Genomic DNA, 13,293 nt, shown 5'->3' on the forward strand with positions numbered 1-13,293 from the left:
GCTTGATCAAAGATAAAAAAGGACACTGCAAAGGAACTTTCACTATGAAAAGGGGGCTAAGGGGGGGGGGGCAAAAAAACAACTTTTTTAAAAGTGATTATTCAACAAGATGTACTTGAGGAAGGGGAACATATTAAAAATGGGCACTGAAGGGATCGGGGTTCAACGGGCACGCGGTTTTGTAAACTAAGACACGTGATCGATCTTTCCAACACTCCATCATCCCAACTCATCAATCGCCTGAACTCGCTCTCCAACGATGAACATTTAGACTTACAAAAAAATTAGCACAACATATCTAAGTTAGACATTTAATGGTGGAAACTAAAAGTATAAACGACCCAAAACAAACGGTGGAATGGATGCAGCGCACATGGGCAGTTTACCGGAGAACCACGTATGGTGCAATAATACGTTTGCGATTAAAAAATAGTTACAGGCATAGTTTGTATTTAAATTATGAATAAGACTTTGGGGTAAAAAAATAATGATTTCATATTTTTGTGCATATCAGCAGCATGATTATTATACTTTGTATGTTGGTATGCCATTACTTCTATTTTTCGAACGTTAAGACTGTATCATTGCGCGAGTGAACCCATTTTCTTGCTGGACGGACAGAAACTATGCATGCATCGCAGTCCTTGCATGCTAAGCATACCGTAATTTTTATTCGCTTACTTTCCTTATTTCAAGGTCGATTTTCTTCGTTCGAAATTGAAAATGGACTAGTATTGGATGTCTGAATGTAATATGCCTTTGAAAACGTGATTAATATCGAATACAATAATTTCATTCCGAAGATCCTTCTACAGGCAGACAAGTCTTACGTAATAGCATAGCGTTGTTTATCATTTCGTCCTTGGCTCAACGCTCATTTAGCTGGCCCGTGGTGGTGAAATCGAGACAAGGGGATTACCTGGCCAAGATGGGTTTATCGGGGTTGGAAAAGTTTCCAAACGCGAATCGGGGTATAAAACCGCAGTTTGCAGTCCGAAGTGAGGTCGAGAATCAAACGGGATATTTTCGTAATGGAATCGTTAACTTAAAGGGGAAATCATTTAAAATCACTGATGCATCTTGTTTGATGCAAAACAAATATTACTTATTTATGTTTTGGTATTTTTTCCCTCTCTGCAGGTACCCTTATGACAACCCTAACTCTGATCATGGATCAACCACTGAGGACAACATGCTGTTCTTTGAAATAGCTAATGCATATGCATCAGCCAATTCCATTCTAAGCGGAGGGGTGAAGTGCAATGGGCATACCTATGGTGCTGGGGTAGTGAATGGGGCCGATTGGAAAAACACAAGGAATACACTCCAGGACTTCTTATATACTCAGAAAAGTGAATTCATGGTAAATGTTCAATTGTATTCATATATTTCTATTTGTTATAATTTTGTACTTTTATTATCATTGATATTGTATCTTGTTATAATATTTATCAAAGTAGTAGTAGTAGTAGCTCAGCAGCAACAACAGTAGTAGCAGTGGTAGTGGTAGTGGTAGTAGTAGTAGTAGTAGTAGTAGTAGTAGTAGTAGTAGTAGTAGTAGTAGTAGTAGTAGTAGTAGTAGTAGTAGTAGTAGTAGCAGTAGTAGTAGTAGTAGTAGTAGTAGTAGTAGTAGTAGTAGTAGTAGTAGTAGTAGTAGTAGTAATAATAGTAATAGAAGTAGTGGTAGTAGTTGCAGCACCAACTAGAGTAGTAGTAGTTTTATAATAACTAGAAGTAATAGTGACAGTAGCAGCAGCAATAATATTAATCATCAGAGACATAAATGTGACAATATCAGTAAATTGTCCATATATTTGATGTCTATGCCTATGAGCATGTATGCAAATTTGGGGTACAACTGAAGCATGTCATAAATATCTTAATGCAGTAGTAGACATAGACATCAATGATTTGCTTTTTTATTTGTTCAGTATAGTTCACTTATTATCACCTTATGTGGTGAATCCATTTATCCTGTTGTTATTATTGATGTTATCCATTATTATCATTACTATTTTTCATATGCAGGTAACTGCTCAGATATCATGTTGCAAGTATCCTGACCATATGGAGCTTGAGAACCTATGGAGGACCAATCTAGAATCACTCCTGAAATTCACTGAAAAATCACACCAAGGTAATCACTTGATTTATATACCTACAATGTGCAGTTCAGCCTGAAAGTACAATCATAGTATTTCTATTTGCAGTACTATTGCCTTGTCATTTTTATCATGCAATTTACAGATGATTGGTTATATAGGAAGTGTAAAATAAAATGTTCATGTTCTCTCAATTATATGGTATTCTAGCTATACTAAACTTTATCAGGGAAATATTAGGGAAAATCAGGAAATGTTGTTTTCTTGAAAAGTAGGGAAGCCTGTTAGTACAATCTAACTTTTCATGAAGAGACTTGACAGACTTAGAAGCAAGTGATGTGGACAAAATATGGTAATATGTTTTGGAGATCATTCGGGGGGGGGGGGGGTAAAGGACAGGAATAAATAAGTGAAACTGAAAAGCTTATTACTATAGCACTCGTTATGCGCATATTGTTTGTCTTTTTGCTAGAAACAACTAAGGTGGGGGGTTTTTATAAAGTTGTCTTACATGTTTTTCTATAAATTCATTATGTTATTTATGATGATACCCAATGAATCATTCACTGCTATATTCGGGAAATTCCATAAAAAGGTCAACCTTTTTGTATATCCAACCCCCATTTTTCTCAAGTCTTATTTCACTTTATAATCTGACCAAGTCATGATCCTTTGAGAACAAAAGAAATCAAAGACAGAAAAATTAATGAAGGTCCCATATATAGGGGGTCGGATGTTCATATTTAATGGAATAGCTCATTAGCAAAGTGAATTTATTTAAATATCCTTAGCCCATATAAATTGTCAGCTAATTAAATTGGCAACAATTCCCATTGGTGATAATGAGGCTTTTGCAGTTTTATAACAATTAATATGAACACATATATGAATAATGAATTCAATCTGGGAATTTGTAAAATGCTTATAATATTACAAAATCAAAAAATACTCAAAAATATCTGTTCAGATTTCAAGTAGGGAAGGCAAAAATATTGACTAGCTATAAAGCAGTCTCAATGGATACGTTGCCAGTGAGCTCTGAATGTGGATAGTTTGTCACAGAAGAGAAGGGATGGGAGACTATTTCAGAATGTATGCATCTAAAATTTAGCTTATTACAGGTGTCAAGTGGAGTTGTTTACAGGAAATACCAAACAGGCAGTAGATTACATCCTTACTTAGTTTGAAATGTACTCTCCAATTATGCAGTAATTTACTTTGGAAACAGGTGCATGGTGTACATTTCACAAATGTACATCATGCACCTGTTTAACCTCTTACTGTTGTTGATTTCATGAAATGATTGGCAGGTTATTTTTTTTTTACTTAATTAAAATTCTTTTGATGTTTATTTCAAGATCTTGTAGATTGCATTGAACTTTGCTGTGGAGAGTGGTGAACTTTGTTTGAACTTAAGAGTGTGAAGAGAAATAAAAAGATATATTTGATCCTCAATCTGTGTCTGCATGATATAAATGGAAATGAAAAGCAGGGTCAATTGAACACTTATCAAAGTGTGGGGGGCTGACCTTAAAAGATATCACAATGAGATGGACATTTTTCATGTTTGGGAGACGTGTTTACTGTTAAAATTCCCCCCCCCCCTCATTACTGCTGAAAATGGTTTATAGGAGCTTCATATAGTATTAAAGGAGATATTGGTGATTACTATATGAAGTTTGATTGCTGTGGCATCATATATTATTGTTGAAAAATACTTCTTCATACAGCTCATGAAATCTCAATTTTTAGAGCCTTAATAAAGAAATTAGAATATCTGTTGTAATTATTTCTGAAGATATTCCTTGAATTTTAATATTGTAATTACATTTCTACACCCAGGTATTCGTGGTAAGATCCAAACTGCTGATGGAACCCCATTGCCCTCTGCTGTCATTCACCACGGAGACCATACACACGTCCTCATCCCTGATGGGGACGGGATGTTCCGACGTATGATGCCTACCGGAGTACATGGCGTTACCGCATCAGCACCAGGCTACATGCCTCTTACTAAAGATGTCCATGTAACTATGAATACAGTGAGTGTGTATTATATCATTCATTTTAACATGTGCTATGAATTTAGCTGCAAATTATGTAGCTTTAAAATTCTTTACACACTACTGCATTGTATGTTGAATATAATGCAGGCCTGTCTTGGTCCAGAAAGAAATTTGGCTTTGTCTTTCCGAATTAAAGGTTTATTTGGATATTTTTGATAGCTCAGAAATTAGATGACACACAGTGTATGTGTATTTTGATTTGTTTTTTGCTGAAGCATATTCAACAAAAACAGAATGGCAAGTTTCAGAGAACATGAAGACTTACCCCAAATTATTATCTATAACATTAAAGCAACAATTCTACTAACAAAAAAAAAATGCCTTGACATCCTTTTTCAACCAATGTGTGTTTTCTTTTAATTGAAGTGTGTCAAGAAATTATTTGAAATGACTTGAAAGAGGTGGTAAACTTGACTACTTCAAAATGTTTTAGTATTATGACTCACAAAATATGTTCGTGTCCATCTCTATTTTTTCCAGGTCAGTGAAGTTATATTTGTAATGGAGAAAGAACCAGGAATGACATACCATCATTATAATGATACAACAGAGATGTTGAAAAATCTTACTGCATCTTATCCTCACCTAACACATTTGAAAAGGTATGTAATTGCATTCATTGTTGCCTTATCCAGAAATTACTTAAGCTCCATGTATTTGTGCATTCTCTAATAGCATTTCTTAGCTGTTACTAGAAAATGTATTGGCTGCCCTTGAATGGTAATACGTAATAAGCTATACACAGATACGATATTCAGCTATCCTAGCTGAAATTTGACATAATAAGGCATTCACTGTAATAATTAAACAAGAGTTGTTGTTTTATAGTTGAATTTAGCTGTGAATTTAAATTGATATTAAATCAATAACTAGTCACTTACTTACTTGTGAAAGCACAGTCAAACACAATTTGCACCTGATTTGTTATGAAAGTATTTGAAGGTGTTTTGTATATAGCAATTGTTGTTGTTTTTATAGGGGGCTAGTCTGTTATTTGTAGTTTGTTCAAAAAGTATATTCATACAATGTGAATGTTCTTTTGGGATATTCTGTAGCATTGGTGTTAGTGTTGAAGGGAGACCATTGCAAGTCTTGGAGCTAAGCAACAAACCTGGCAGTCATCAGCCAGGAAGGCCAGAGGTCAAATTCATTGGCAGTATCCATGGCAACGAACCAGTTGGGAGAGAGCTTGTATTGTCCCTAGCTAACTATCTACTGATGAGCTATGGAAAAGATGATGCAATTACAAAGGTATAGTATCATACATAAATCCACATTAATGAGTTCCATAGTATGAATTAATGACACAAAGCACCCTATCAACACCCATTAGTGGGGGTAATTCTTGCTATTGAACTCATTGATATGGGTTATTTGTTTTTGAGTTCTGTCTCCAGGTTTTTTATTTTAACTAATTATCTTCATGTTAGTTTATCATGTTTCATGATTTAAACCCTGAAATTAAAGTCTTACAAATTTCTAGTCAAAACTGAAAAAATATGAACATGAAATGAATGAGGTATACAGCTAATCTTATTATTAACCATTTCATATTATAAAATGATTGTATATGTGGGGTATACAACTTATTGTACTAACTATTTGTATATGTGTACTTCGTTTATGTCTTTAAGTGATGTAGATCTGAGCTGTCAATTTATTTCTGAAAGTGATATATATCTTATTCCATTTTAATTCTTTAGCTCCTAGATACAACTCACATCCATATCCTCCCCACCATGAACCCTGATGGCTCAGAGAAGACTAAAGCACTACAAGGAACATGCTTTGGAGATGAAGGAAAAACAAATGCAAATGGAATCAACTTAGAAAATGATTACCAGGGTGAGTGCTCATTGGGTGATTTTGAGTTTGGTGTTGAATGCTGGTGTTGTTTGGATGTTGGGGAAAACACTCACCAAAATTGAAGGGAAAAAGTGTAAATAGAATAATAATAATAGCTCATAATATATTTATAGTGCACTTTCTATCTTAATTATACATATAAGGCAACTGGGAAATGATTATAAGGGTGAGCACACATTGTGTTATTTTAAGTCTGATGTTGATTGCTGGTGTTGGTGTTAAGGCAAAATACACACCAAACCTGGAGCAAGGCTGGTGTTAGGATCAATATCACTTGGTATAAATATTAACTCTTATTTACCCAGGGTAGCCATTTTTCTGCTTATGTACTGTTCTCCCAGCAGGCCCTGCATAACATAATGTTATTATTTCCCTTCCCCATTCTAAAAACATCGAGCACCTGACAAAAAGGCAGAAGATCTGATTTTTTAAAGTATGGTATAATTTGGCTGGGGATGGAACCCACGACCTCCCATTCATGAGGCGAGTGCTCTACCGCTGAGCCACTATGTCCGGTTTTGAGCTTTCATTGACTAATATTTGGTGATTTTTTTAGTACAGTGTAGTTAAATGCAGGTGTTGTTGGGGCAAACACACACCAGTCAAAACATTCAATGTGAATTGAGGCTAGCATTTAGCATCTCTTGGTGTAGAGATTTCAATAACACAATTCTGCAGGTTTATATTACTCTCAACACAGACACCAATACATGGAATTACCAATTATCAGCTCTTTTCCAATAGAACACAACTCTAGTAATCAAAAGCAATGAGATTTTCAACTAATCTGATTAATGCACTCGATTGGTTTGCAATTTTATCATGACTCAAATGAAGTCTGTTCAGTGTTGAGCTTTGCATACTTGTGGGGATTCCCATGTAGATGTCAGATTGTTCATATGAATTGTCTTCTTTCCAGTGAATGTGATGAACGCATCAATTGACGTCCAACCAGAGACCAGAGCTGTTACTGATTGGCTGAGCAGTCGACCTTTCACCCTTGGTGTTTCACTCTTTGGTGGGACAGTGGTGGCTCGCTATCCTTATAACTCTCAGAAAGGTAAGATCCTCTTTCCCCCTTTTCTTTTGATCAGAAGAGTTTTTCCGGGGGGGGGGGGCTGTTTCATAAAGCTGTTTGCTATCCCTTGACTGGTGACCCTTTCTTTTGTTAAAATATAAGTACAGTATATACCTGTGTAACTGATTTAGCTCCTAAGAATATGTTCCAGTCATGCATAAAATCAGACATAACTTTACCAACAGCTTTTTGAACACTGCCCAGGCCCCATTTTATGAAGGATTACAGTTATTTAAAACCAACTTTACCAACTAGCAATTTTTTGCCAAAGACTGCTTTTTTTAATACTTGAAAAGAACACAATGATCAATTTATCAATGAGAAAAAGGCACATCATTTGCCAGTAGTAAGTAGCACTATGCTCTAAAATACTTATTCTAGATGATGAATAGTGGTGTAACAGGATTTTTTCATAATTTAGTTTGGATTATTATCAGTCATATTCCTGTGAAAACTTGTCCTTAATCTATATTTTATTTGAGTTGTTTGCAAAAAACTTAAAAAGTTCATCCAGCTATAAAGGATATGTAAATCACCTCTACTTCAATAACAACTGTATAAGTAGGTTTCTGTATTACACTCATGTCTTTCAGATACGGCACTCCCAGTGTGCTACAATTACTAACCCATCTTTAGCATGGGTGCCAAGGAAAAGCTTTATCAGTGCATGTCTTTACTATGCCCTTTTACGACATTGGACCTGCGTTTTTTCATGGTTTCTTTTTTTTTTTTTAATCAAAAGCACTCCATAAATGTATCTATTATTATTTTATTATTGTGTGTTACTTGCAGGGGGAGGCAATATGATTCAAACAGCAGATGACCAACTCTTCCAGCATCTTGCCAAGGCATATGCTAATAAGCATCCCACGATGCACCTTGGTAACCCACAGTGTCCTGGAAATGCAGGTGATTTGATGACCCATCAGCTGGTATTGTCATTCAAGAACAACCGAAAAAATAGATGCTGGAGTTTAAATCAACACATTAAACCTCTTCTCCTTTTTTTTCGCCCAAATCAAACATTATTGCAGATTATTGAAGTATTAAACTCCCTGCACTTATGTTTTAAAACTAAGCATTTTTATTTGAAATTCTGTTTCAGTAGAGGTCCTTGTAATAAATATCTGGGATGGATATTGTATTTTCATCATATCTTCACTTTTGTAGTTGTCTTGATTTTAAAGGTCTGCATGTACTTGTGATTATTGTAAATTGTGTATAAACTATGGCCCAGTAAGGCAGTCTGGAGTGTGCAGTGTAATTCACTTTTATACTCCAATTCTGATTTCTGTGACAGATGAAATAAAATAGAGATCCAATAATTTTCACAATTCCTGCCTTGATTTTCACAATATCGTAGTAGCTAAATTTCATGTGATATATCACAGTAGACATTTCATATAGGAAACTTTACTGAATAGATCCATCTGTTTGCTTGGCTTCAAAATTACCAGATGAGTAATTCATTTAATTTTTCTTCTCTCCCATTATCAGAGGAGTCTTATCCCAATGGTATTGTAAATGGTGCTGAATGGAATGCTCAAGATAATAATATTCAGGTAAGACCATTTATAAGAATTAAAAACTAAACTGGTATCTGTACTATATTCAAGAAAATAATTGTTCAAGTTCATCTTCCATTAACAAAAATATTTTCATTCTTTGCATGTGCATTTTCAACACATGACTATGGAATTGATTTTTTTAACCTTTTAAATGTAAAGACCAACATCACCAACTTTGGAGAATATTCTCTTTCATAACAAAAAAAAGTTGAGGGATAATTTTCATTCTTTCAGAAGTAGAAATTTACTTCATGGTTTTATTCTAATATCACTGACAATTTGTTTCTTGCAAGAGTAATTTCAGGCAAATTATTTTTTCTTGCTCAATACTTTATCCTTTGGTTCTCATAATCTTAAAGTTTGTTTTTCATTTTGTCTTCAACACCACTAGGATTTCACCTATGACTTCCTTGGTTGCTTAGACCTGTCAATCCATACATGCTGCTGTCTGTATCCCAAGGCATCAGAACTCCAGGACCTTTGGAAGGCACATAGACCAGCCCTGATAGAGACCATTAAACAGGTGGGTATCAAATCCCAGTTAAGGTGTCGCAGTCAAGTGATTATGTAATGGAGGTCTTACGTTAATCAAAATCCTTGGGTAGCATCATTATCATTGGGCAGATATTGATTCATTATATTTTTTTGCTATCCATGAAGGGTATAGATGTGATCCTTATTTTCAAAGACTGCTCCGCCTTTATGAGTATTTGGCCAGGATAAAAGATACTTTGATTTGAGTCAAGTCCTTTGGCAGCACAAATTTCATTGGACAAGACATTAATCTTACTTTGCATTTATACACCAAAGAAGTTAGAAATTTGGATAATAATTCAAATGATTCACTAGGAACAAACACTCAAAACTTTGTTAACAATTGTGAGCAACTATGTGCTGTGCATCATTGAATGAAGAAAAAAGATGATTGTCAGATCGCAAGAGGATACTCACACACAGCAAATAATTACATTTTTAGGGGAAAAAACAACAACTGCAATTTGAATTGTAATTTGAATCATGCGAATTCTTCATTATTCATGTCCACACATGCAAAAGAAATCCATTTCTTAATCAACATTCAAAAAAATTGATTTCAAATTTCACTCTTACCTGTGTATGTGTGAACGCCGCTTATGTTTCATTATCATTTATAGTAATGCTATACTCCAGGACAGAGGTACATCCATAATACAAAGATAATTTGGGGAGATCGTGTTTTTGCCTGTGCAGCCCCAATATTATGGAATGGTTTGCCATATGTAATAAGATCCTGTCCATCAGTAAAAACGTTCAAACTTAAACTTAAAACCTATCTGTTCTAATAATTCACATACATTTCTTTTGTTCTTTCTGTTCTCAAGCATTTCACTAGCTCTTAATTGTAGCGCAGTAGAATATATGCACATAGTTTCTGTGTATATAAATCAGTATATCATTATTATTATTATTGCATTCGTAGACAAGGTATACAACATGATAGAATTGACAAGATGAAAATATTTGTTAAATAAATAAAAACAAGCAATAACCTTCATTCTAATCTCATAATATTCCCCAAACCAGGCACATCGTGGAATCCAGGGCTTTGTTACCACAACTCAAAACAAACCATTAGAGGGCGCTACAATAACCATCAGTGGTATCCATAGGAACCATGTGATGACATCACAGCATGGTGACTTCTGGCTTCTCCTTCCTGATGGTCAGTATTCTATTACAGCCAGTGCTGAAGGTCACTCCAGTGAGGTCATCCCTGCGGAGGTCAATGGTCAGGAGGTGTTGGTTCTAAAGTTCAAGCTTCCAGAGAAGAGCACCATCATGGGTTTCCCAATCTACCTCTTCTTAGGAATGATTGGTGAGTTTGATGAAAAATTTCCTTTCCACACTTGTGATTTGTTAGTTTGCTAGTCTCTATAGTTTCTAGAATTATCTATTAGTTTTATCTTGAAAAAAAGCTTATGATGTCAAAGATTTCCTCCCCACTTGTGTATTTTGTAGATCATCAATGTCCCAGTCTACCTTTTAAGTAATGCTTGGTGAGCTCCAATGCAGATTAGTATGTAGAGAATTCCTCTCTAAGGCCACTACTAATGTAAATTAATTTACATATGCAGTGGACTCACACTACAACAACAAGCTTAAATTTAGCACCTTGTGACAACGAGCTCACTCATTATTGGACCCTTTAACAACATTCGCTCATTAATCAAAATTTGTATAAACCATTTGCTTATGCAAATTGTTCACAATCACATTTATGAATTGTAGCCAATAAGACTGGTCCAAGGTGGAGATTAAAAGATGATAATTTTTGTATCTATTTCTTGCAGCTTTGAGCTTTGCTGTTGTGCTTCTCACTGTGGTGTGTATCTCCCGATGCTGTTGTACAAAGGCCCAGAGAGCAAGACGAACAAGAGGTTTCTACCAGCTAGATCAAAGCAGAATGTTTGCAGAAGAATACCATGATGAGTTTGCGCTAAAAACAATCAGAAACGGTGACAAAAAGTCTCTCATTAAAAATATGGAATTCCATGATTTTTCAGACACAGATAGCGAAGATGATGAAACTTTCAGAAGGTGATAGTAACTCTAACCACTCCCTAATTTGTTTTAAGTACTCTTTGATTTCACAAGTGGGTTATAATTCTGACTACAAATGTGTAAATTATTCGATAAAGAGGGAATAATGTCTTTTTTATAAAGTTTTCTTTCAAGAAGTGCAGTTGAAATAACAAATAGTTGTCAATTATTTTTTTAAGATTACATTAATATTACAGAGAGATTTAGGTCGGTATTCTCAAAAGAGGTTTCAATCGTACCATGGTACAAAACCAGGGACTATGCAGATTTTTAAACATAATTACGCTTATTTCATTGCGTTCACTATATTAAATCCAATCAAATGCACGCTTTCGGCTAAGTGCGCTTAAAATGCAGCGCGTTAATGAAATAAATCTGCATTGTCCATGGTTTTGTATGGGCCATAATGTTTTGTTGTGTAGACTGAAATCATGCTCCTATTGACTTGTGGGTGATAAAGCAGGGATGCAGCATGGAGCTTATGATGATAGAGATACTTAAAATCCTCAGTCCTTTTAATCATTCATTCCAGTGTATCCTTTCTAAATGTTGGTATAAACTTAGAATTATAATTTGCCAGGATATTATTTTGTTGACCTTGGTACTAATTATGTACAATATGTGTAAAAGATAGCTTTACCTAGTTTGGGGAATTATTGATTAGGCCCACAATGTTTGTGTATAAATTTGTTCAGGCTGTGTGAAGCTGGCTATTCATTTGTATAGCAAGATGCTATTTTAGACAAGAAGTTTCATTTACACATTTTTGCCGTCGCAATGATTTAGAGGGGGATATTCCTCAATTTTCAGCGGTAAGATAACAATTGAAATTACAAGCTGATTTTGATAAAGTTTCACCAGCATTTCTACAGTTGCATGAAGAATTATTCAACTTGTTATGAATAGATGGGTGAGTGATGTTATCAGGGTGCATTAAGAACTCTTTATAGCTCCCAGTTTCCTCATCTAACAAATTATATTACAGAAAAATATGGTAAACACATTTTGTCATCATGTTTGATTATTGTAATTCATTTTTTTATCATTATTTTGTTATGTTATTTACTTTGACACTTTTATTACTGTTCTTTCATTAAATTCATGCATGTTACTTCTTAGCCAGAGAATGAAATGCCATTGATATTCTAGTACTCTTCATAACACATTGCTAGATGATTTTTTTTTCAATTATGGTATTCAAACTGTTACTTCCAGCATAACTGATGCGTTAACAGGCTTCCAGACAATGAGAATGGCTATAGAATGACCACATCAGTTTTAATTTCATTTATTTCATTTGAATCCATGTGGTTAAGTTATTTATCACATTTTGTTTTATGTAATTATTATTAAAGATGAAATGTAATTTCTTGATTTTTCTAGCAAGTTTGAGACATATCACCTTTTATTCTGCACCTTGAAGCATCCAGTGCCTTCATTTCCTTTAAGTTTTGCCAAAAGTTTTGCCATCATACGTGATTCCACAAAACAGAAACATGCATTTATTTCTCTGGGCTTCCTATTAATTATTTGAGCATTCATGAAATGAATATTGATTTAGAGTGTTAGAGAAAGTTGATTATTATTTGCTTTAATACATGCCTATATATGTGCTTATTTTCAACAAAGAAATTATCAAAATATCCATGTTCACCGAAATATATACACTGTACTTCTTAGGTATTTACCTGAATTCAGTTTAATGTAGCAATTTTTTTTTGTAACTGCCTAACAATGTATTTTGAGCATTTATTCCATTCTTGTTTTCGAATGTTATAATATGTGGCACTACAATTACACAAGTATACCCATGGCTGCAGAGTGATAAGGTACAGCACTCTCACTCAAAAGCATACATTTGTGTAAGTGCATGACGGGAGATGAATTACCAGTGTCAGAAAGAGATGTATTTGTCATGCTTCTGTAGAATTATTTTTCAGATATATTTTAGATTATTAAAGACAGTAGTGTACATACGAACAATATCGTACAGATCACTATGAGTGTTGACATTCATCATACAGCTCTACTAT

The 13,293-nt window shown here is 34.6% G+C and overlaps 1 protein-coding gene across 1 annotated transcript in view; it reads left to right on the forward strand.

The window, feature by feature from the left end:
• LOC121408927 (carboxypeptidase D-like) overlaps positions 1-11,343 on the forward strand; it is a 38,639-nt gene extending 27,296 nt beyond the window's left edge. The window contains exons 14-25 of the mRNA XM_041600648.1: positions 1,141-1,363; positions 2,029-2,137; positions 3,945-4,144; positions 4,649-4,770; positions 5,224-5,419; positions 5,872-6,013; positions 6,954-7,094; positions 7,905-8,021; positions 8,610-8,674; positions 9,072-9,203; positions 10,244-10,535; positions 11,011-11,343. Coding sequence (XP_041456582.1) covers positions 1,141-1,363; positions 2,029-2,137; positions 3,945-4,144; positions 4,649-4,770; positions 5,224-5,419; positions 5,872-6,013; positions 6,954-7,094; positions 7,905-8,021; positions 8,610-8,674; positions 9,072-9,203; positions 10,244-10,535; positions 11,011-11,261 — 1,990 coding nt within the window. The 3' untranslated portion in view covers positions 11,262-11,343. The remainder of the gene's footprint in view (positions 1-1,140; positions 1,364-2,028; positions 2,138-3,944; positions 4,145-4,648; positions 4,771-5,223; positions 5,420-5,871; positions 6,014-6,953; positions 7,095-7,904; positions 8,022-8,609; positions 8,675-9,071; positions 9,204-10,243; positions 10,536-11,010) is intronic.
• The last annotated feature ends 1,950 nt before the right edge of the window (positions 11,344-13,293 follow it).

The sequence above is a fragment of the Lytechinus variegatus genome, chromosome 2 (genome assembly GCF_018143015.1).
Source record: "Lytechinus variegatus isolate NC3 chromosome 2, Lvar_3.0, whole genome shotgun sequence".
Taxonomy (NCBI): Eukaryota; Metazoa; Echinodermata; class Echinoidea; order Temnopleuroida; family Toxopneustidae; genus Lytechinus; species Lytechinus variegatus.